The sequence below is a fragment of the Podarcis muralis genome, chromosome 7, assembly GCF_964188315.1.
Source record: "Podarcis muralis chromosome 7, rPodMur119.hap1.1, whole genome shotgun sequence".
Classification (NCBI taxonomy): Eukaryota; Metazoa; Chordata; class Lepidosauria; order Squamata; family Lacertidae; genus Podarcis; species Podarcis muralis.
In genome coordinates this window covers 23,875,594-23,900,442 of record NC_135661.1, presented here as the reverse complement: position 1 = coordinate 23,900,442, position 24,849 = coordinate 23,875,594, and the positions used below count along the sequence as shown (strand labels likewise).

Genomic DNA, 24,849 nt, shown 5'->3' with positions numbered 1-24,849 from the left:
GTGATGGTAGATTTCACATCATGCGAAAGACACTACAAATCCATATATCCCTGCCCACTTAAGCAGCACCTTCCAGGATATAAAGAACACCAACCTTTTTTGTGGTCCTGCTTCACACCCATGTTTGCCATTACCAGGGATTACGATGATGATGCCTTGCGAAAAATTAATGGCAACTAAACAGAAAGGAGGGTGAAGAAACAGAGGGCTGTATCCAGTGCTGGCCCTACTCAGAGAAGACCCAGATAAATAAATGGAAATTGCTAATTTAGCCTCATTCATTTCAATGGGTCTCCTCTGATCGGAACTGAGCCGGATGCAACTCAGCTGCATCAAAGAAGGTTGCTGAGTTTTTGCATTATTATTTTTTTCCACTTTGGTAATCATTAGCCAAGTAATTCATTAGAAGCTTTAATCGGGTCACCGTCTCTCTTTTCAGGCCTCCTCTTGCAGACGTCTCCGAGCTGCTTGCCCCCCCCCCTTAAAAAAAAATTCCCCAATCTCCACTTCTCCCAGTCAGGGATTTATTAAAATTAAACAGATTAGATGGAACTTCAGATACTAAAAATTCTGCTTTGCGAAGCTGGAGGTTGGGGGGTGGCTGGGGGAGAGGCACGTGGCGCAAAACACCCAAGACATTTGTCTCTAAATTGCTCTAAATACCTTTTGCAAATGAAATCTTAACTCTCGTCTGCGTTGAGAGGGGAACAAGCAGGGCGGGAGGGGGGAGATGGGGTTGGTCTGGGTGGGGAGAAACACAAGGAAGAAACTGGTCACTTCAGCAATATGTACTGGCGGTTTATAATATCACAAGATATCCTGGGGTACGGTTGTGTTTGAGGTGGGGAGGGCGGGAGGTGCTAAGTATCGCTTTGCAACTATAGATTTCATATCAGGTTACCGTGGGTAATCAGCACAGCTTTTAGGCTCAGCTTTCCCCTGCTTCATTGCTTCGATGATAGAGCTGAAATCCCAAAGCTTTTATGATTAATTACTCCCCGTAGGTCCGCATATTTCAAGCGGGGGGGGGGGGGAGGACAACACAGAGAGAAAGAGTGAAAGAGAAAGAACCTGTACTGCAAGAGATCAGACCCGGAAGGGAAGACTTCTGACAGCCGGGAACAGCCGAGAGGGGAGAGCCCCAACAGTTGACATTCCTCGGCGTTACTGCCCTGACCAGAGGCACTGTAATTCAGTGCTTCCAAAAAGAAAGAAAGAAATACCCCGGTTTTTGAAACGCAAACAAAGCAAATTGTGGACACGTGGGCGATTTGTACAAGTTCACTGCATGTCTGTCTGTGCAGGAGTATCCCAAGAAAGGCTAAGAACACTTACAACCCGCTGAGAAAAAGAAAGAAAGAAAGAAAGAAAGAAAGAGAAAGAAAGAAAGAAAGAAAGAAAGAAAGAAAGAAAGAAAGAAAGAAAGAAAGAAAGAAAGAAAGAAAGAAAGAAAGAAAAGAGGCAAACAAACATTTTATAGACATAAATAGGAATGGGCTTCCATGACCCTGGATTGTTTTTATCACCTGGGGAATTTTCCCCGGTGGCACTGCACCCGACAGAATAGCACAGGGTGGTGTCCCAAAAAGTGGGCATTTTAATTATTTTGCATTTAGATCCTACCTTTCCTCCAAGGAGCAGAAAGGTGGCAGACGTGGTTCCTCTCCTCCTCTTTTTATCCTCTCAACAACCCTATGAGGTGGGTTAGGCTGAGAGACTGCTACTGTGGCCAAAGTCACACCCATGGCTGAACAGGGATTTGAACCCTGGTCTCCGAAGTCATAGTCTGACACTCTAACCACTACACCACACTGGCTCTCTTCCTGCCACTGATGCCCTTTTTTCTCCCATACAATTAAGCATCCACCATCAGTTGCTTCAGACGTCTTGGAAAGACCTACCTTCTTGCCCACTAGATCTTTGTTATTACTAGATATGAACAGAAGAAGAGCCCTGCTGGATCAAGCCAAAAGATTGGAGTGTGTACTAAGTATTTTTATATCGCTGTATTTTATTCTGGTTGTAAATTGCTTCGGGCCTTTTCACTGTTGGAAGGCAAACATAGCTCCAGTAAACCTAACCTAACCTTCTGCATCCAGTTCCTGGGGACTGTACTTTTTTTGTTTGTTTGTTTACCGAAGCACACAATTGTGTGAGCCCCCACCTGCTGCATGAGGTAGTACAAGCCCTGACAGAGGCTCATCACCTCAACAGAGAACTATTTCCGAAGCACGCCTAACTCCCTACAGGATGACGTTTCAGGAGAGGGTTGGTAGGTATGGGAGGGAGAATCTGGGATTTTTGAAGGGAAAGAAATATGATATGGGGATAGATAGATGGGTCTGTAAGATACCAGAGCTAAAGCCCTAAAGCCAACAGGATGTGCTAAGAACAGAGCAGAACAGCTGATGTTCTTTTCCTTCCATTCTGCTTTGTCTCACAAAACCTGCCAGCTAGTTTTCTTTTATGACCATATGGGCTAGAAACTTGCTTTCCTTTTTAAGGATTTAAAAACTGTGGGCTCAGGACAAAAAGGAAGAAATCAAGGCCCTAGTTCAGCAACCTGAATCCAAACAAAACCAGAACAAAACTTTAGATCATCACTAACCCAGAAGCTTTAAAAAAAAGACGCTGTCCTTTCCTTTAAGATAAAGGCAGCAGAAATGTTGCAGGCCCACAGAACAAGAAACTTCCGTCTGCTGAAAACAATGCTGGATTTATCAAGATGTGGGCTCTCCTTTCCTCCTGAAAGGGCTTGGCAGTCAATCGCTTGCCCTTTCAAGGCCTTGAAAGGCTGGGTGACCCCAAATTTAACCTTAACTCGACCTCGCTTTCACTGACTGCAGCCCATAACCTTCTCTGCTCAGCCCGGCCATTCTCTGAAGCGGTTGACCGTTTCACCCGCAGCTCGCCGACCAGCATCAAATACCACTGGCAGAAGCCAGGACAGACCAAAGAGCCTGTGAACGCTAAAATCCTCCTTCCTTCCGAGAGGCTACAGGTTCAGAAGTTTGCAACACCAGCCCCGCTCTGCTGCCACAGTGCTTCATCTTGCTGGCAGCTTCATTCCCCTCCCCATTTGGAAAACGTGAGGCTCGTCCTCAAGACTTATGGGTAGATGGTGCAAGAACGGTGAGGGTCTTTCACTAAAAGGGTAGCTGCTGGATCAGGTATGGGGGATAGGGGATAGGGGGATTCAACTAGGATTTAAATACGAATCTACGCGCCACCTAGTTTTTGTGATTGTAAGTTGTTCTGAACTGCTTTGAAGAATGTGTTTTAATTGCTGTATCTTTGCTTGAGAAAAGCAGAAGAACAGCTCTGCTGGATCAGGCCAGTGCTCCATCTGGTCCAGCATCCTGCTCTCAGTGTGGACCACCAGAAGGCTATGCAAGCAGGATTCGAGCATAAGGGCACTCTCCCGCTCCTGTGGTTTCCAGCAACTGGTATTTAGAATCATTTCTGGATCCGGCCATGGACGCAAAGAAAAGCTATTGTGGCTAGCAGCCACTGACGGCCTCCTCCATGAATTTGTCAATGGAGTGGGGATGTAACTGGGTGTTTGCAGACATTTTCAATAGGTTTCAGTTATATGCAATTCCACCGACGCACACGGTGCCTCAGAACATAACCCCCATGTAAATGGGGGGCTGCCTGTAATAATAATTTTATTACTTGCACCCTGCCATCTGAGTGGGTGTACAAAAATCTCATTATGTGAACAAAACGCAGCAGTTAGGTGGTAGTGTGCATTTATTAGTAAAAATAGCTTATTTAGAAAAAATAATATTAAATTAAAATTCATATTTTTAAAAAAAAATCATATTCACATTAGGGGTAATTGCTTGCAAAGATGTGGGTCATCAGGCAAAAACTGCATATGAGTAAAGTGTCCATTAGGAGAAATCTGCACCGAAACGCTGGTGAATTTTCATAAGGACTTTAAGCAAACAAAACACCTTCACTTACTGACGCAGAAATGAAATGAACTTAAGACAGGAAAAATGAGAAAGGGCCAGAATCGTCCATTCCTAATGGGAGACACAGCGTCGTCTGAGTGCTTGACACAGCACAACAGGGGGGTTAGGGGGCTGGGCCAAATGTGACCGCTTCTTGGGTTTCTTGTTCATAAGCTTCGGAAGTAAGTGTCTACAATGCACAACCCACCCAGCCCCCAGCCCCATGTTTCACATGTTACTTTATTATGGAGCAATTTGGTGTAATGCAGAAACACACCAGAGCGTTGTAGCCAATGCTGGCCCTACTCAGAGTAGACCCACTGAAATGAATGCCATAGCTAGCTTATTTATTTATCACAAGACTTGTCTCCTGCTTGATTGTAACGAACCCTCAAAGTGGTTTACAAACTTAGGTCCCTTGATTATAGTGGGTCGACTTGAATTAGCACTGGATTCAACCCAGAGTTCCCAGGGTAAGACAAACTGAACAATGCAGACTTTCCTTTTGTGCTGCTTTGAACAGTCTGTATTCCTAACATAGAATGTACTCCACAGACGGTATCACTTTGTCCTTTCTGTCGTATGGTTGTACTTATTTTCCCTTTCTCCTTATTGAAAAATAATAAAATATTTATTTTGATAAAGACTCGTAGATCGGTACATGCAGAAACGCTTCTGGAGTTAAGAGCAGGGAGGTGAGGAGAAAAGAAGGGAATGTCATGATCCACCATACCTTTTTTCTTGAGAAAAGATCTTCTGGTTGCAAGTGGACTTTGGCGGACTCGAGGGTTCTGCAGAAACTTCACCGCTGTTGCAATCTGTGGCAGGAGGGAAGAGAAAAGGAGAAAACGCTTTTTAAAAGTTAGGGACTATCAGAATTCAGATTCTGAGCAAGGCATCAAAAACTAGTAGAATGCAAGCTGAACAGAGAAATTGCCTTTGAAGCGGGAAGAAATATTACAGATAACTTGGAATCCCTATGGTTGTACTCTTGAGTCCTACTCAGAGCAGTTTTATAGAAATAAATGGACATGACTAACTTAGGTCGATTGACTGCAGTGGGCCTACTTTGAGGAGGACACACACTCATTTTGTTCCTTCCAGAAGCTGTTGGTTGGGCACAACTGTTGTACAATATTCCATTTTGTATAATTTGTATCTTTTCAAATACTCAATGAAGCCATGATATTGCTTTACTTGCATTCTAACACTGCCCTGTTTGCATATCACACAAAACCATGGCTTTAAAGCAAACCATGGTTTCATGTGAATGAGCAGCATGTTGGGGCACACTGCTCCCAGGGGGTCACCACAGCCCATGTTACTGGCTTGGGAGCCTTTGTTTCCTGGAAGCACTCTCCCCTCCTGGTAGGAATGAGACCCAGGTATTCTGTATTCCAACAGCTTCTACCTCCCCTGGCTCAGACTCAGCCCTCCAGTTAACTCCTGTCTGTATACCTTCCCCAGACATTCAACCTGGTCTTCCTATCTAAGCTGTGGGGCTCCTTCCTCTTGCTATGGTCTCCTCAGAGGGGATGCTCAATTTAAATCAGAACCAGTTATCCCTCAAACTATCCTATTCCCTATCTCAAATCAAGCCCTATCTCTCAAACTAAACCCTCTCTCACTCCAGCTCTTCCCCATCTCTATTCTTATCCAGTCCAGCTTCCTGTTCTTACAGCGGCAAGCCAGATGCCCATTACAGAAAGTCCGCAAGCAGAACCTTGAACAATAGCTTAATGAAGTGATGGGGAAACCTTAGGCCCTGGGGGGGGGGGGGGCGGCCTCTAGGCTTCAGTGTTTGGCCCTTGGGATTGTTTTCAGACCACGCCCCTTCCCAGGCCACACCCCTCACTGGCCCTGCTCCAAGCTCCCCCCACTTGAGTGTTTTTGCTGGGCTGGTATGTGTTCCTGAACTGTGCCAACGCCTCTTGTTTGCCCAAATAGAGGGCAGGGAAGGTTGTGTGAATAAGTTATACCATTGTACAGAACTAAAATTTACACTTGTCCTGCCCACTTTTTGCTTCTGGGCCTGCCAGCCACTTGCATCCAGCCCCCAGAAGCTTGCCCATAAGGGAATGTGGCTCTCAGAATGAAAACCCATCCCTCCCCTCCCCTTGGTTTAAAGTGGTACATGACCCAGGCATGTATGTTTAACTCAGTGGTTTTCAACCAGTTTGCCGTGGCACCCTAGGGTGCCTTGAATGGTGGTCAGGGGTGCCACAGGCAACACTGGCCTCTGTCCCTCTTTCCTTCCCTCTCTCCTCTGATGCCCTTGTGTCTCTGCCTCCCAAAGGCTTGCATACCTATTTGTTGCAGAAGCCCTGGCTACAAGCTCCCCAGGTGAATGAGGCCTCTGGGGCTAGCCAGGGGGTGCTGGTTGCCAGGAGCTGAGGTAGCCTCGGAATAAGAAAGCAAGTGGGCGAGGGAGCCCAGCCACCCAGTCCGCCAGCTGTTGGGAATGGACAGATAAGTGGGGCAGTGTGAGGAGGCACCTCTGTTTGCAGGGGGGGTGCAGCTCAGAGACCAAGGGTGGCAGCAATGGCTGCCCGGAGGACTCCTAAGGAGAGGGGAAAGGAGGCTGAGGGAACCCTCCACAAGGGAGGGTGTTCAAAAAAGGGTGAGAGGCTGCCAGCTCTGCAGGCAAGGGGTGACATAGCTGGGCTCCTGAGCCTCACAGGGGTGCCTCTGAATGTCAAAGGAGCCGTGGACTCAAAAAGGGTGAAAACCTCTGGTTTAACTGATTGCTTGGAAGGGCTCATTGGAAACAGGAACCAGTAATGGGAGGAAGTTCCACAGGGTTGGTGCTGCCATGCTAAATGCCTGCTTCCAACATTGTACAGAAAGGACCTCCTGACGAGATGGTATCTGCAGGGAAGCCCCTCCTGCGGAGAGCACTGATCGGGTGGGTTTATAAGGGGAGAGAGTCGATCGAGCGCCTGCCTTTCACCTGGTTTTCAAATATACATCTCAGGTCAGAGAGCAGAGTTTCTGATGGGTTCTAATGGCCCTTTCAAAATAATCTTGGTGCATTCCATCAATGTTGGATGTGTGTGTGTGTGCGTTTTATATATATATATATACTTCCCCACCACCACCCCTTTTAAACTGCATCTCTTATTTCTTTAAATACATTAATCAGAGTAGTGTAGGCAAAACGGATCCATCGGACAATGCAATAAACATGAATTATCATCTATCCAACATGCATAATGGCTTAAAAAAACATAATAGCAGGTGTAGTTTAAATGATTAGTTATTACACCTGCGGTGGGTCTGATTCAATTGGGGAAAATCATCTTTAATAGGTTAAAAGGTTTAGATCACCCGGCTTCCCCCTTAAAGTGGCTGTAGAGAGGGTATGATGGAGTGCGCTGTCATTACTAATTCATTTAAGAAAAGCAAGGGGGGATACAGTAAAGAACAGCATAAATGAGCCAATCCAATTTAGACATCAGGTAAAGGCAGCGAAACACCTTTTTAAAAAGCATGATAAATGAATTTGGGAGGGAGATGAAATTCACATTTTTTCCCTCATTATTTTTTTAACGGGAAATTTGACCACCTCCCGGCATAGTTTGAGGGAAAGGGGTGGGGGGGGTGGGAGGAGAAGGAAACCTCACTTTTTAAAGTTTAGCACTCCGTCGTTCCAAATCATAAAATAATACAGAGCCCACCCACCTTTTCCCCCCAGCACATAAAGTGCCACTTTGATCTTGTTTACGCCCCTCTTGAACTGCCTCACTGGAAATGCCGGCGATAGGGAAATTGCACATTTAAACGGCACGGGTATCGCTGCGCCAGATGCAGGAAGGATAAACAGCACAAATTAATAACCTGGGGGTTGGCGGAGGTAGGGGGGAAATGTGCTGAACATGAAAGATGTCCGAGTAAGCAGACGCAGAGACGTGCCAACTTATCAAAAGCTACTTTGCCTTTATATTAATCACCTGTTCCCTTTTTGGGAACGCTTTCGACAAGAGTTCACTCTCTCCGCTGCTGGAGAATGAGCAACGGTGCCTGCCAAAATGTTTTTAAGGACGTAATGTCAGAACTTAAGAAGTGTCCTGCAGGATCAGGTCAAAGCCCCATCAAGCCCATCATCTGGTTCTTGTGGTGGTCAGCCCAGTTGGGAGAAGTCAGAAAAGCAGGACAAGGGCAGAACAGGTTAGTGTGACTGACTTCTAGATAGGTTTGTGCAGAGTTATTAGGCACTGTACAAAAATAAAAACAGGCCCTTGCTGTAAGGCGTTAAGATCTTACAGGTTGCATATAAGAGCCCATCTGGATCAGACCTTCTGGGTGCAGAGCTGGTGCTCAGCTACCAAGTTACATTCACAGGTTAAGTGGCTGAAATGAGAATGTGCTGGCCTAGACGGGTGTCTGGTTCGATCCACTCTGCTAGGGAAGAGCATTGGTTTTGCACAGAAAAGTTCCCTGCTTCAAACCCCAGCATCTCCAGGCAGGGTCGGGAATGCCCCCTGCCTGAAATTCCAAAGTGCTGCTTCCAAGTAAGTCTGAGATCAGCGGACCAACACTCTTTGAGTTGGTAAAAGGATTGTCCTTGGTTGGAGCTCATGATTAGTGAGAAGAGAGCTTCACCATGAGTCCCGTTTCAAACAACACGCTAAGTCACACCTTGGTTTTACTCAGCACAGTGGTGAAAATGTAAGGTCAACCTGCTGGATCAGGGCAACCACAGCCCCCATTCAGCCTAGCATCCTCTTCTCAATGTGGCCTACCAGATCCCGTGCGAAGCCTGCAGGCTGGGCATGCACAACAGCACTTGCAAATCCCAATTCAGACACAAAAATTCTTCCAAGGCTGTACAGAGAGTTCTGACAAACTGCTAGTTTTTCCAAGCAAAAAACTTTGCAGAAGTGTAACCTCTGTTCCAAGAAACTAACCAAACCACCTCTGCTAGAGGAAATTGACAGGAACGGTACTCTTCCCAGTGAGTCTCTGGCTACACACACACACACACACACACACACACACACACACACACACAGGTTTTTCACATTAGTATTTTTTAAAGTGGTACATACACTGCGATGGAGGAAGACGCAGCGGGCAAAAATCTACTTTTCAATAAAGCCATTCTATCAAAAAATGAAATCGCTCCATTAACGAGAGCTAAATTATTTAAAGGGCCTCCTCCATCATCTGTCTCATCTATTTGCTAAAGGTCTATTGATTGAAAATGACATTACAAAATTATAGCTAAGAAAGAAAGATTCTCTCCCTCCCTTCCCTCTCTCTCACACACACCTTTGTGAAAGATATCTGCAAAGTTGCTTCCTACAGCTTCAGCTAGTGTTATGTAATATCTAATTCCTCGGCACAATCATCAAGTTTCTAGGCATCTGGAAAACTGGGAACTTTGGGCTGTGTGTGTGCAGTGACAGCTGAGGTAGAGTCAAAGGTGGTTGGTCTCTCTCAGCAGGGCCAATGGAGTGGCCCTGCTTCCCTCCCCTCCCTCTGTTCTGCAGCCTGATGGAAACCTGTGCTCTTGTCCAGCAGAGATCTGAAGGCATGCCTCCCCAGTCCAATAATAATAATAATAATAATAATAATAATAATAATAATAATAATAATAACAATAATTATTATTATTATTATTTATTTATACCCCGCCCATCTGGCTGGGCGACTTCCAACAAAACACTAAAATACAATAACCTATTAAACATTAAAAGCTTCCCTAAACAGGGCTGCTTTCAGATGTCTTCTAAAAGTTTGATAGTTATTTTTCTTTTTGACATCTGGTGGGAGGGCATTCCACAGGGCAGGTGCCCCTACCGAGAAGGCCCTCTTCCTGGTTCCCTGTAACTTGGCTTCTCGCAGCGAGGGAACCGCCAGAAGGCCCTCAGCGCTGGACCTCAGTGTCCAAAGCAAGTCCTTCCTCCACTCCATTCCACTGGCACCTAATATTACCCCATAAGGGACATGCGGGCAACACTGGCACTGGACATACTCAGTTCTTTACAGTGTTCGTGCAAAAACCTAGATTCTGAGAACTGTAGAGTTGGAAGGGACCCTGAGGGTCATCTAGTCCAACCCGCTGCAATGCAGGAATCTCATTGCGCAGTTCTCCTCATCCAATTTCAAACCGTACCAGACCCTGCTTAGCTTTGTAAATGTGCTAGCAGTTTTGTTGCCGTGGCACTAGGTGTATTGTATTAAAAATATGGCAATGTTTAACTGAAGATGAAACTTGTTGTCACCAAGTCTGGCCACTGTGATTCATCCACGGTAACCTCAAGGCCAGACTGCTGTAATGTGCTCTACGTGGGGCACAAAAATACTGAGCTAGATGGCTGGCCGGCAGCTTCTTGTTTCCTATGAAACCTGTTTCTTTTGCAGTTTGCAACCCCCTCCCGATGCTCACTAGGACAGCCTGTCGCCAGCCTCTCAGCCTCAACCTACCTCACAGGGTTGTTGTGGAGATAAGAAGGGTTCAATCCCCAATGGCATCGCCAGGCAGGGCTGGAGGGGATGCCTGCCTAAAACCTGCCAGCCAGTGTAGACAGTATTGAGCTAGGTGGACCACAGTCTGATTTGGTAAAAGGCAGCTTCCTCTGTTTTAAGGAAAGCAGTAGGGCATCTGCTTTGCCTGAAGGAGGTCTGTAACCAAGAAGAGCCACTGCCAGCCAGGGTTAGACAATACTGTACTGATCTACATGGACCAATGGTCCTTCAAACCTTGCAAGAAAGCTCTTGGTTGTCTGAACGTATCTGTAAGCATTTCGAGAAAATGCACATTTTAAAAACGTATTTAGATGCATTTCCCCCCCTCGTTTGTATTTCTCCTTCTTAAACGCAGAAGAAATGAGGAGGAATGGTGGGCGACCATCTGCGAAAGCGGAGCTGGTTGGAAACAGACAGACTCACCCATTTCTGCGTAAAACAGGCATCTGACCCAAAATCAAACTCTTTGCTTCTTAAGCCTAGCATTAGGACGAAGGAAGAGGACGGTCCCCCAACCCACCCACCCCTTTAGAGCAGGGCAGAAAGAAAGTGCTGTGTTTTAAGTAAAAGACAGTGGGGGGTGGAAAGGAGAAGGAACATCCGTACTCTTGTCAGGACCAGCTTGACAAATACGGTCATCAGTGGCACACGGAAGTAGTTGCAAAGCAGCTGTTAATCAGGGAAACACATCGCAGAACGCTGATGCCAGCACTCGTGAAAAAATGCAAGAGGCTAATTATGAAGCTATATATCTCGCTAAGGAGGCACCATTCCTGGAGATTCCAGATCAAGCTTTCAAAGAGTAAGGATCTTGGGCTGGGTGTGCATTTTAAGCACACACAAAAAGACTTCCTGATAACCCCGCAAGCTCGCCTCATAGGAATCTGCCTTCTTCCTTAAGTCAAGATTGCTGGTACATTCACCTCTACACTGACTGCCAGCGGTTGAACTGAGGAGCAAAGAGGATGCCCTACCACCGAGCAGCACCCTTCCCATAAAACTTGGGAACGTGGTAAGCTGCCTTATACTGAGCCGGACCATGGCCCACCTAGCTCAGTACTGTCTACACTAACTGGCAGCAGCTCTTGATGGTTTTACGCAGGAGTCTGTTCCAGCCGTATCTTGAGATGCTGAAGTTGGGATCTTCAGGATGCAAAGCAGATCTATGGCTCTGTCCTTCTTCCCAAGAAAGGCACCTCTTGGGACTCAAACCTACGCTGCTAGAGCAGTTCCTTAATCCCTCAGCCACACAATTCCCCATTTCAGTGTCCCTGGTGGTAACTATTTTTATTTGTTATTTGAAACCAAGGAGATTGGTGTATAGCAATTTCTTCCTAACTGAAGCGAACTTTCCATAAAGCACGGTTGCTACTATCATTCTATGCGAATGCTGCGTTGCTCTTGTTGCCTGGTATTAGCCCAGGCTTGCTTAAATCCCTGCCCGAGTTGCCAACTAAGATGTCAGCGTGCCAGATAGCGCCAGGTGTTCTACTTCTGAAACAAAAACCTAAGGATTGCCCAGCTGGCTCTGTCCCACTCTGCAATCTCTCTAGACGAAGTGGCAAAGCATGATGGCTCAATCACTCGCATCTGCGCAACTAGCAATTCTGCAATTGCCACACAACTGCCTGTTGCACGGTTGCAACAAGTCATTCCTTTAGTGTGGCAGAACCCACACCTTGGAACTCTTTGCCTATTGAAATCACACTGACACCATCACTGTACACTTCTCCTTCTTTACACCTGCTGAAGGGAAAAAAATCTGTTTGGGCAGGCCTATACAGAAACATGATTTGGTTACATCTGGGGGTTTTTAAAAAAAAATCCATCAGAGGTTTTATTGCATTTAGATGCTTTTAACAGTTTTTAGGTGTTTTAAATAATAATAATTATTATTATTTTGGGGTTTTGTTTTGTTTTAACCACAGGAGTATTTGAAGCCCTGGGCTCCTTTGGGAGGAAAAGCAAGGTATAAATTTAATAAAGAAATAAGCAGATGGGCTAAAGTGTGTTCCTGGGCTGTGCCAGCTCTGCCAGGGGCAGGAGGGGAGAGGAAACATATGTGATTAAAGGCTCCCCCACAATCAAAGAAAAAATCCTATGCATGAAAGTCAAGAAGAGAGCCAGGGTAGAGTCTTTCTCCTCAACATAATGCCTTTCTACATGCAAAGGCCTTTCCCCCCATACGCTGTCATATTCAATCATGTGATGTCCCACCTGGAATCTAAGTCGTACAATCCAGGAAGAAAGACCACTATCTCATCTGCTGCATGGCTATCATGGGGCCTTATATTAAGCCTTAAATCAGAGGAGGCTGATGTACTACCTCCCCAGAAGTTGTTAAGACTACAACTCCCATCATCCTTGACTGTTGGGAGGGCATCAGGATGGCTATTCCCAATATAAATCAAAGGTTGCTCTAAGTTCCCATCTTCACTATACGTTTAAAGCAGTTTCATACCGCTTTAAACAGCCATAGCTGCAGTCTGCTAAGGGTACTGAGAGTTGCTGTTTTTGTTGCTCAGGTTTATTAAATTTCTATACCGTCCTTCATCTGATGATCGCAAGGCGGCTTACAGCATAAAACCACAAAAATACATGCCATAATAACAAGCAAAAATAATAGCCCACCCACTTTTGAGATTGAAATAATATGCATAGAACTGTAGAGTTGAAAGAAACTATGCAGGAAACTTTCACCCAGCCTTGGGCTCGAACTCACAACCCTGAGATTCAGGGTCTCATGCTGTACCGACTGAGCTCAATATCACAGGTGGAATTTGAGAATAAATCTGTTTTTACCATAGTAAATGTTTGATTCCCAGAGTTCCCTAGGAAAAGTGACTGACTGATAAACCCCTCTGGGAATTTTAGCTCTGGGAATAGGCTTGAAGCTTACTGGGTGACCTTGGGCTGGTCACTCACTCTCGGGCTAACAAGGTTGTTGTGAGAATAAAAGAGGAGGGATAGAAGGGGACTGCATTCCCTGACCTTCTTGGAAGAATGAGGTGCTTTTTAAAAAAAAAAATAGGCAAATTAAATCAATGGGGCCAATTTAAAATTGGGGGAGGGGCTAAACATTAAGAGTACGTATATATTTTTAAAAACTGTTCTCTTGTAGCTGTGACAAGGAAGAAGACAAAAAATATTAAGAGATGTTCTGTGCTTCTAACACTGTGGTATATTTTGTTTACCAACCTTGGGGGGGGGGGCGGGAGTTAGCTTGCACTTCCTTCCATATTTCAAAAATACAGAGGGTCCAGGCAATATGTACATTTATTTAAACTTAATGGATTAATCACTCAATTAATCAGTCGGAAGGCAGATGACTAATCAAGTAAATAATCTCCAATTGGTTTGTTAAATAGCCCCACTAATAGCCACGGCCCTTCATATTATCATCTTCTAACGCTTTAAAAAGCTATTTATGCATCCTGCGGCATCCTGCAGCCATGAGTATCATTGATTAATTAGGTGTTGCCTGAAATGGTAGCCATTTCTACGGATCTTCTCCTCAAGCCCCCTGCCCTATCAGTTTTAGCAAATGACTCTGGTGGATAGCATTCTGAGCGGACAGCAAGTTGTTTTTCTCCCTGCTAGCGAATCCATCTATCCCAGCTTCCTGGTTCCAACAGAGGACAGCCCAACTGGGCAAGAAGGCATATATACCTTGCCCTCCTGTTTGCCCTCAACCTGTGATATCTGAACACAGAGGCTCCCAATCCTAACAGGTTCTTGTATTAACTTACAAGATCCTAAACAACTCCAAGTCCAGGATACTTTGATGGCCGGTTGGTTGGTTACTTGCCCGATCACTTAGCTCTTTGTGGGGTAAAGGTGAAGGTACCCCTGCCCGTACGGGCCAGTCTTGACAGACTCTAGGGTTGTGCGCTCATCTCACTCTAGAGGCCGGGAGCCAGCGCTGTCCGCAGACACTTCCGGGTCACGTGGCCAGCGTGACAAAGCTGCTCCGGCGAACCAGCACCAGAGCAGCACACGGAAACGCCGTTTACCTTCCCGCTATACAGCGGTACCTATTTATCTACTTGCACTTAAGGGTGCTTTCGAACTGCTAGGTGGGCAGGAGCTGGGACCAAACGATGGGAGCTCACCCCGCCGCGGGGATTCGAACCACCAACCATGCGATCGGCAAGTCCTAGGTGCTGAGGTTTTACCCACAGCGCCACCCGCGTCGCTTCTTTGTGGGGAGTCACTGCTAACAGTTCCCCCATGGCTTGGATGCAGGGCTCATATCCACCAGGAACCTTGTGTTCAGTATTGGGGACCCAATTTAATGGCACTCACTTCCAGGTGAGGTCAGACAGGCCCCATCTCCCTGTCGAACTTCCTGTGCCTCCTGAAGACTTATTTGTCCCAGAAGGCTTTTTAATGGATCCCTGATTTCATAGATCTAAAACTCTCTTTTTTTGTACGCCGTTTAGTGGCGGCAGTAATTAAGTGAATATATAAATTGTCAAAATTATTATTATTAATAACAATAATAATAATAAACTATCACGGCAAAAAAAGATCATAATTATTATAATAATTACATTTTTATCCCATAGCTCAAGATGGTGTGCATGGCTCTCCCTGTCTTCATTTTATCCTCACAACAACCATGTGAAGTAGGAAGTTTAAGTCCACTGACATCTGGATGGCCACTGTTTTTCCCATCCCCCTCCTATTATATTTATTTATATTTATATTTTACCTGCCCTCCTCGCAGCTCAAGATGGTGTACATAATTCACCGCCTCCCCATTTTATCCTCACAACAACCCTATGAGGTAGACTAGGCTGAAAGGCAATGACTGACCCAAGATCAGTCAGTCAGCTTCATGGCTGAGTAGGGATTCGAATCACACTACACTGGCTTTCTGCTACACATAAACCAAACATAATTATCAGCAGAGATGGTCCTTAGTAAACCTGTTATTGGTCTTTCAATGTGGGTGGAGTGTTTCGGAACACAGCAGTTTGCACGCTTACACAGAAGTAAGCTCACTGATTTCAATGGGAACCGTGCATTAGGACTGCAGCCTTGGTTGTCTATTATTGTACAAAGAGTGTCTCAAATACGGAGAGGGTTGTTTTGCCCCAGGCTAAGCAGAAGGAAGCCTTTCAGATGATCCCAGCTTCAAAGTAAATGAGTTTGCAGGACTTAGCAATCGCATCAGTTTTCCTGAAAACATTTTAAAACATTTTAAAGAATTCAATATGCTAAATGGAAAGCTAGGTTGAACCCCAAAGGTCCTCATGTTTATTGGAAAACTTACCATATCAGAATTAGAGAAGGCAGGGTGAGAGACAAAACTTTTTTTTATAGAAAAGTGATCTTTTAACACATTTTGGATTAAAACGGTTGAGGGTATCATCCCAATCCAGTTATTGGGAACTTTGTGAAACTGAATAGCAGGGGCTTAGTGGGATATGGTGTTATAAAGTCATGTATTCATATTAATGCATTGTATAATTACAAGGTTGTATCCAATGCTAGTCCTACCCAGGACAGACCCACAGAAATTAATGAACTTGTCACTCATGCCCACTATTTGCAATAGGTCTATGCAGAGTAGGGCACTGGATACAGCCCTAAGGGTTGTAATTGACTAACTTTTACTGAGAACGGACCCACTGAGATTGTGGCTATGGCTAACTTAGACCTATTAATTTCAGTGGGTCTACTCTGAGCAAACGTAAGCTAAATACAGCTTTATACGGTTAATTGGTATTTTCAGAAAGATTTCTAATATTTTAGAACATTTGCAATGAGGATATAAGAACAATACGTAGGTTTACTGTTGCAGCATATGGATTATTTTTGCATATAGATTTGTGAATTTGTGTGTGTGTGTGCGCGCGCACACACACACACACACACACACACATACTCATCTCACAATAAAGGTGTTGTGGGTGCCAGCCTATAAGAGCTGCCATTATTATTATTATTATTATTATCATCATCATCATCATCATCATCATACTGTCCTTCATCAAAAGACCTCAGGGCAGTTCACAAGATAAAAATACAAAATAAAAGCACAAATAAATATTCAAAACAAAAGCAACGAAACAATACCCCCCCCCAAAAAAAACACATTTACAAGGCTGTAGAATATTAATCAGCCAAAGAGACCTGATTGAAGAGGAACGCTATTTTTAGATAAATATTTGACACACAAAACTAAGTTGTACTCAGAGCAGACCAGCTAAAATCAATGGATCTAAGACAGTCATGTCCATTCCTTTCAATGGACTAGCACTGCATACAACGCAACGAAGACAGAAAAAGGAATCCTGTTTTATCTTAAAGACTATCATATATACATTCTTTGGTGGGCTAGATCCTGGACCCTGGACTGTGGACCAATCTTTAAATGTGACAGGTTACGGAAATGTACTAGATGAGAGGGGAGGAATAAAGAAAGACTTTAGTCTTCCCAGCGATAGGCAAGACAGCCGGATCCCCAGTTCATAATCTCCATCCCGGGGAGGAATAACCTTGGGAAGGAATGAGATTCAGGGGAGCATCGCTCAAGCGAAGAGCTGGTGCTCCCCCTAGCCACCGCCGTGGGGAAGTGTGCCCTCTTGTCACCTGCCGGTGGAAAGAGAGAGCGAGAGAGAGAGAGGTGGAAAAAACGCAGCCCAAATTAAGTGTTTTCACTCGGTGGAAATGAAATGTTTTGCAAGATGAAACAGAAATAAAATTGTGGTTTTAGGTAATTACTAGTTGGCATTTACATATCACAGGCTGGTTCAACACCTATTCATTTTCCTCTTTTATTTTCAATTTTTTAAAATTGCTCATTAAAACCTAGCATATGACAGGGACAAGGGAGAGAAGGGAGAGGGTGTATTGGGGGGGATTATTCTCCTTTTCGTATGCAGTTTTTATTATTTTATTATTATAAAGTACTACAAAAATCCCCAGATCTTCTTTAAATACAGTTTATCTCTAATGATCACAGGCAGGCACCACTTAAAGGCTGTGATCCTGCAACAGACATTTTACCTGGGAGCAAACCCCCTTTAAAATTCAGTGGGACTGACTTCTGAGTTAGACAAAGGTAGGATTGAGCTGTTGAAGGTTCCCTGGGATTGTGCCACAAGGTGAGGGGGTGAGGTGCTGTGGAGGCAATGCCCTCCCCTCTCACATCTACACTCAGTTAAGATTAAAAAGAGGGGTGAAAGGTAAGCTGTCGCTCTCACCCTGCAAAATCTGGGTTTTATTCTGGGACCAAGCCAGCTTCTGCAGCCTACTGCCTAGCAGTGAGTGAATAATAATAATGATGATGATAAACCTTCAGGCTTTAAAAAAAGAAAAAAGAAAAAAAAGCACATCTAGCTGTCAGTCAGCTGACATTACCCAGTGGTCGAGTGCCATCAGCTAATGGTTGGGGTTCAATTCTGCTCAGTTTGACTACACACGCCAGTTTCCTCCCTGCAGAAAGCAGGATTTAACATGCATATGCACGGTCCATTAGTTGATGAGTGGAGGGTTAAGTCCTGTTCTGCAGTTGCCCCCGCCTCCCCATCCCTGTGAGTCAACTTTGACAGGTGAGTGGTATGACAGCAAATGATTGAGAGGGAGGTGGTCCTGCCCCCTGCAGGGTGGGAGGAAGAAAAGATCTGAGGCCCACAGCTCAAAGAGATTCCACACCCCTGAGATAGGGGGAATTTTCCGCTATGAATTTTCAGTATGTGCTGAAATCATTATTATTTTGAATGCTCCCTCCAAAATGCTCCTTGCATTATGTAATCGGGTATATCAGAAAGTGGGTTTTCCATGAAGGGTTTTCTCCCGATCTGCTGCTAGCTTTCCTATAGGTCAGATGTTTCTAAACAGATTTGTTTGTTTAAAAAACTCTACACCTCGCTTTTGCCATGTGTCCTAATGAAAGGATAAAACGTGTGATAAAAAACATTTGAAACATGGATTAATTGAGCATTAAATAAGAAAAAAAGAGAAGCAGAAGCAATCCTCCACTTGCAGCGGGAAGTGGTACAGTCCTGTCTGCAACCTTCAGGACTCTACCACCTCAGTTCATTGCATGCACAACAGACCAGCCCTAACTCTGTAGGGTTTCACGCATGGTGGAGTGCCATTCCCTCACTCCAATACAGCAACACACAGCAAAATGACCAGTCTCTCATAGGAGGCTATCCGCTGCCCTCTGTGCGAGTCGCAGCTCTTGTCTGCTTCCCCCAGAGCAGTTCTGGTAAAAGTGAACTGGTTTGGCTCCCATTAGAAGTAATTTACCTACTCCATAACCCCTTCCTTGTACAACACTACACGTTTACTCAGAAGGAAGTCCCAATGAGCAAAATGGGGCATCTTTAGTCTGCAGTCCTCTATGCATTTAACTAGAAGCCCCCACTGAAAGCAATAGGGGTCCCTTCTGAGTAAACGTGTTGGAAGCTGTTGGACGCTTATCACAGCTCCCTCCCTCCCCATACTTCACAAGTCTTTATTTAAAACAAATGCAGAGTGTTTCATTGCTCCAGTTTGCATGTTTTATACTTGTTTGTTTTCTTCTTTAAACTGTTATCCTGCTGCGCTTCAGGGCATAAAACATCCCCGAGAGAAGATGACATGATATAGACTAATATATTTTAAGGTCTATTGTGTAAATATGTATTTAGGGAATTCTAAAGCAGGGCATTATTGACCCAAGTCTCTCTTAAAACACTTTGATATATATTTAAATACGTGGAGGGCGGTGGGGGGGGGGGGAGAGTCCCTCCTTGAACAACAGCAAGAAAAAAAACTTTGCAGAGTAGCCACATTTCAAAAGTGAAATATCTTCCACCCATCTTCAGATTTTATAGGTCCAGGGTGGAACATAAGAGATTGATTATCAAAATCTTTCCTTAAAGAACAAAAAGGTTCTTTTGGGGGAAGGCAGGGAATGAAGTTGCTGCGGAAGGTGGGGTTACTTAAGCTGCCCTGAACCCATTAAAAGAAGCAAAGATGAACTCTCCCTACCCCCTCAAAAAATGCTATGCAGTCTATACCTGCAAACAGGACCCAAACAGAAGAGCACTCCTCTCACGGTTTCTGGCAAGTAGCACACTGAAGCATTGCTGCCTCTAACCAGGGAGGCAAAGCATAACTTTTGCAGCTGGTAGCTACTGATGATTGCCTTCTCCTCCACAAATCTGTCCAATCCTCTATCAAGGCCGCCCAAGTTGGTGGCCACTGCTGCCTCTTGCAGGAGTGAGTTCCACAGTTTAACTAGAAGAATGCAAGAGTCCAGCTATACCTGGAGAGCACCTGGCCCTCGCTCGCTCTAACATGACACGCTAAGGGCAACCGAGCCCAGCCTGTGCCCATGAAATCAGCCTTCTCTCTGCCTGCCCAGGCCAGCTCCAAAATGAGGCAAGGTAGGATGAGCAACGGGCTTGTAGGGCTGTCGGCCGCGCTGTAAATATTCCATGAATGAATGGACTTCTTCAGGCTCCCGCGAGGGCCATCCGGCATCTTTTATGGCCATTACGTTCAACTATTTTTTTAAAAACCAAAGACCTGTCATGATAACCTGACCAGGGAGAGAGAGAAAGGGCTCCATCAAATCGCAGCAAACCAGACTCTCAGGCAGGCGGGGAGCGCAAGCTTACTCTCCAGCACCCATGCAAAGATCACACACAATGTCCACAGTCAAATTCAGGTGTTCTGAAGCAGCACAGAGGCTGGCTCAAAGCCCTGTTGACCCTTGCTCCCCATGCAGAGATCTCGGTCTGAAACCGTTCGTTCCCAAAATGATGCCTCACGGAATACGAGGGAGGGACATTAGCGTGCTGCATGTAAAAACTGCTGCACACCCAAGATCCTCGCAAATTCAGGAGAGTGTTGGGTGATTCATTTGGGATTGGGTGGAAGGAAGGCTAGCCCCCGCAGTCTACGCATACACGAGAGAATGAGGATTTGGGAATGCGAACAAGGTTAGAGAATTTGGGTGGATGGAGCAAAGCACTGAAAAAAGTGTGCTAATAACAAACCACTCCTTGCAAGAAGAAACATAGGAAAAACATAGGAAGCTGTCTTATACCATTAGTCCGTCTAAGCCAGTGCTGTCTACACAGACTGGCAGCAGCACTCCTGAGATTCAGACAAGAGGTATTCCCAGTCCTACTTAAGGATGCCAGGGACTGAACCTGGGACCATCCATGTGCAGAGTAGAGGCTCTACCACTGAGATACTTTTCACCTAGAAAGCTAGCACATTGGGAAGAAAGGTCACATGGTCCATTACCTCATTCTCTGCGGGCAGACTTGGCCTATTTCTGCTTGCCTTCTGCACAGACAAGGGTCACCCTCTTCGGGCCTAAGCAGAGATGCTGCAGCGTTATCCGTGCTCGGGGGAGACTGCCTGTTGCGCTTCTGCACGAGTCCCTGCTCTGCTATTGTCTTCTTTCAATCAGTTGCTTCTGGGGCCAGATCACTGTATCAGGCAAGGCTGGGTCATCCACAGCAGGGTGATCTGTCCTTGGAGAAATCTACCTGCAGCACCACTACATGACACCAGGCTCTGAATTTGTTTCCTTCCAGACAGCAGGCGCTTTCAGATCAGCAGGTGACCCACATAGAAAAACAGGTTGAAGGTTGCTTCGTGGACTGGTGGATCTTACTCTTACACACAAGCTCCAAATATAAAGCGTTCCTTGCCTCTAGCATCACAAATTTGGGAAACCGGTTTCAACAAAAGGGATTGAGGCCCTTGCGAAACAGGAGAGAGAGAGCAGGTCTTGCATGCAAAGCACTATTTTGTGTGTGTGTGTGTTTGTGTGTGTTTTTCATTTTCCCCAAACCTTGAAGCAGTCAGCACATGTCAAGCATTATTACAATTACACTTTTTACCTACTAAAAAATTAATAACCAATTATCTTCTTCAGGGAGGGAGGGAGGCCGGCAGGTCCTTTACCTACGCAAGAAGCACTGCGAGGCACCAGCAGATTAAAGACACGCGTCATATATTTACAGAGGACTGCTACCTGGGTACAATGATTCAGCTCATACAGAAGTGTTTGGATGTAAAACAAACAAACCCAAAACCAAAAGAACAATGCAGATTATTCTGTAGCAAAGACAAGAACAGTCCTTCTGTTTGGGGCTGGCAGGCAACTTCCTTCCAAATTTATCAAGACAAGATCCTAGTGCTTATGCTTTTATTAAAGTTTTCCATCCAGGTACACAAGCTGTATCCAATGCTAGCCCTACTCAGGGGACACCCACTGAAATGAATGGGCATGACTAACTTCAGTTCATTCGTTTCAGTGGGTCTACTCACGAGTTGGACGCAGGTCCAAGGTCTGCTTGAAGGCAAATATCAGAATTTGGAAGGAGAAATTGTGTGGGCAGAAAGGCCAGCAAAAGTATTTGTGTAGCAGCAGTAATGTGTGGGTGGAGCTCACTGTAGCCCCACCCACATCTCACCACAAGCCCCACCCATACCACAAGCAGGTGATGTGCCACACCCATATTTCATAAAACGCCCCACCCAGAAAGGAAGGCACTGTCCACAGTCCATAATAAAACCCGCCCACAGTACAAAAAGGACCACCTTACCCCATATTTGCCCACTCAGCCGCTCTAGAGTTTGGAACTGGCACAGTTACAGGTGCCACGTAATACTTGTTCGGCACTCGTAAGAAAGCAATGTTTTAGTGTGGCAGAACCCTAGACTTTGGAACTCCCTGCCTATTGACACTAAGTGTACTCTTTTCAGTGCCTGCTAAAAACATTTTTGTTTAGGCAACCCTATCCAGTCGTGTATAATGCTGACATGTGTTTTGAACTGGTTTTTAGCTTATCCTTGATTTTAATTATTTTTTGAAGTTTTCAGGTTGCTGCTTTTAACTCCCCCCCCCCCCCCATTGATAATTCCACTGGTTTATTCTTTTTTGTAAACCGCTTCGGAGGTGTGCCGTCCCCCCCCCCCTTATTCCCAAAGTCAACCCTTCGCCCCAAACGAGGCACCATCCTTTCATTTGGACACTAGTTCTCTACTGGGTCCAGAAGCACCATCGTTAAAAGGTTTTCTGATTTTCCTTCTCTCCTTTCTTTTCCTTTTCGTGTTTCTTCTAAAACGGCCCCCATGCCGCAGTATTCTCATCTATCCCACCCCATCAATGGTAACCCAATTTGAATGCCTCCAAGCCCTGTCTGGAGGGCTTGCTGGAGAAATCAACGCTTTTTATCTTAAGGATTATGGATCGCTGCTTGGCTGAGTACCCATTTTTGCAAATATATATATATTATTATTATAATTGCAGTGGAGGATCTGATGCCTTTCACTCTTCCGACCTCCCAAAATGAAATCTCACAATTGGTGGTGGGGCTGGTTACCTCCTGGCCTTACTTCCCTGCAGGAAAATCTCTCCCCCCCCCCCAAACCCGCTGCCTGGTTCTCTCTCTCTCTCTCTCCCCCCCCCCTCTCTCTGCCTGGCCTTGTCCAACTCTTTTTAAGCCATGCAAAGATTTATTAACATTTACAGTAAAAACAAATAAAATAAAAAAAATGCTGAAGTAAGAAACGCGGTGAGGTAAGGGCTGCAAGCTGCTAGCACCATTTATCTGCAGAAATCCAATTAGCACTCGAGTGCCAAAGATACCTGGAAAAGCGCTCCCAATCGAATCAAAAAATGATACAAAAACATTAACCTGATGGGCTTAAAAAGTCCACATTTAAAACATTTAAAGTAATAAAGGCCCTTTTATTGAGTCTTTTCTATATTTCATTACGGTCCAAATTGACCAAATGCACTTTTCCAAGGCTGAGGTTTTGTTTTTAGATTTTTATTCATTTATTTTTTGAAAAAACCCAAGCCTCTTAAATCGAATGCTTTTTTTGCAAAGGGGGGGGGGCTGTCCTCCCTTGCTAGGTTTTCATGCTCAAGCAAAAACAGCATTTTCATTGTTGTAACCTTTAAAAAGGAAAGGAAAGGAAATATAACAGAAATAGGAATTTCTAACAAGGAGAGTGAAAGCATAGAATCAAAAAATTGTAGGGTTGGAAGGGATCCCAGGGAGGGGGGTGTCATCCAGTCCAACCCCCGCAAACAACTGAAGTAGCAGAGTATAAGAAATTTATTTTCGGTTTCCATTATTATTATTAGCTTATTTATTGAATGAACTGCATCCACTGCTGGATTGCCAAATAAATAAAAAATATCCTCAAAGTCATTTACAAAAATAACAAAACAATAAAATTATGGGTAAAAACAGTTAAAACATCCAAAAAATAAAATCAGCAATAAATTAAAAGCAGGTGAAATCACACATCAGCATTATACATATCTGCATATCTAGGTAGGCTTGATTAAACAAAAATGTTTTTTAACGAAAAAGAGTACAGTGATGGCACCTGCCTAATGTCAATAGTCAGGAAGTTCCAAAGGGCAGGTGTCGGGAGAACTCCAACTAATGCGTCCCATCAGCACAATGATTTCCTGTTTGCACACTGGGTCTTTCCCCCACGTCCTCCTCAACTCTGCTATGGGTGGTTTGGGGAACCCTTAGAGCAGATTGTCTGGCCCAAGCCTGGTTTAAAGATAAGGGTCTGTAAATAAGGAGCCCAGGACTCCTGAAGCTCCAAGCCAACCTGGTCAGCAGAAGGAACAGACACACAAGTCTTGCCCATGATGGTGAGAGGCATCATATTCTATCGGAATCATAGGGATGCAGCCAACTGAGGCCCCAGACACATTACACATTTAAAGTGGAATCAAACCACTTTTATCATAACTTCCCCCAAAGACACCAGGGTGGTGGGAATGGTAGCTTTGTGAGGGGTGAACTACAGTTCCCAGGATCCTTTGGTGGAAGTCATGTGCTTTAAGTGGTTGCGACCTTGGAAGAGACACTTTCCCTTCTGCACTCTCTTGCTCACAAACGGTCACAGAGAAAACAGAATGCCTCTTCTAGCATTATCTTAGAAGGAAAATCCTCCGTTTCTCCCTCTCCCTTGCACACACAGAGAGAAGTTGGTCTACTAGTACATAGAAGAGGCACTCTGCCTGCTCTCACTCTCTCTCACAAGCACACAGGAGAATGCATCTTTTAGCTTAATTCTAAAAGAGGCATTCTTCCTCTCCCCCCCCCACAGACTGCCTTTTTAAGCCGTAACTTAAAGGGACGCGGGTGGCGCTGTGGGTTAAACCACAGAGCCTAGGACTTGCCGATCAGAAGGTCGGCGGTTCGAATCCCCACGACAGGGTGAGCTCCCGTTCCTCAGTCCCTGCTCCCGCCAACCTAGCAATTCGAAAGCACGTCAAAGTGCAAGTAGATAAATAGGTACTGCTCTGGCAGGAAGGTAAACAACGTTTCTGTGCGTTGCTCTGGTTCACCAGAAGTGGCTTAGTCATGCTGGCCACATGACCCGGAAGATGTACACCAGCCCCCTCAGCCAATAAAGC

The 24,849-nt window shown here is 45.1% G+C and overlaps 1 protein-coding gene across 1 annotated transcript in view; it reads right to left on the bottom strand.

The window, feature by feature from the left end:
- Window positions 1-24,849, bottom strand: part of PEX14 (peroxisomal biogenesis factor 14) — a 113,387-nt gene that overhangs the window by 52,518 nt on the left and 36,020 nt on the right. Inside the window, exon 3 of the mRNA XM_028740687.2 lies at window positions 4,693-4,777. Coding sequence (XP_028596520.2) covers window positions 4,693-4,777 — 85 coding nt within the window. The remainder of the gene's footprint in view (window positions 1-4,692; window positions 4,778-24,849) is intronic.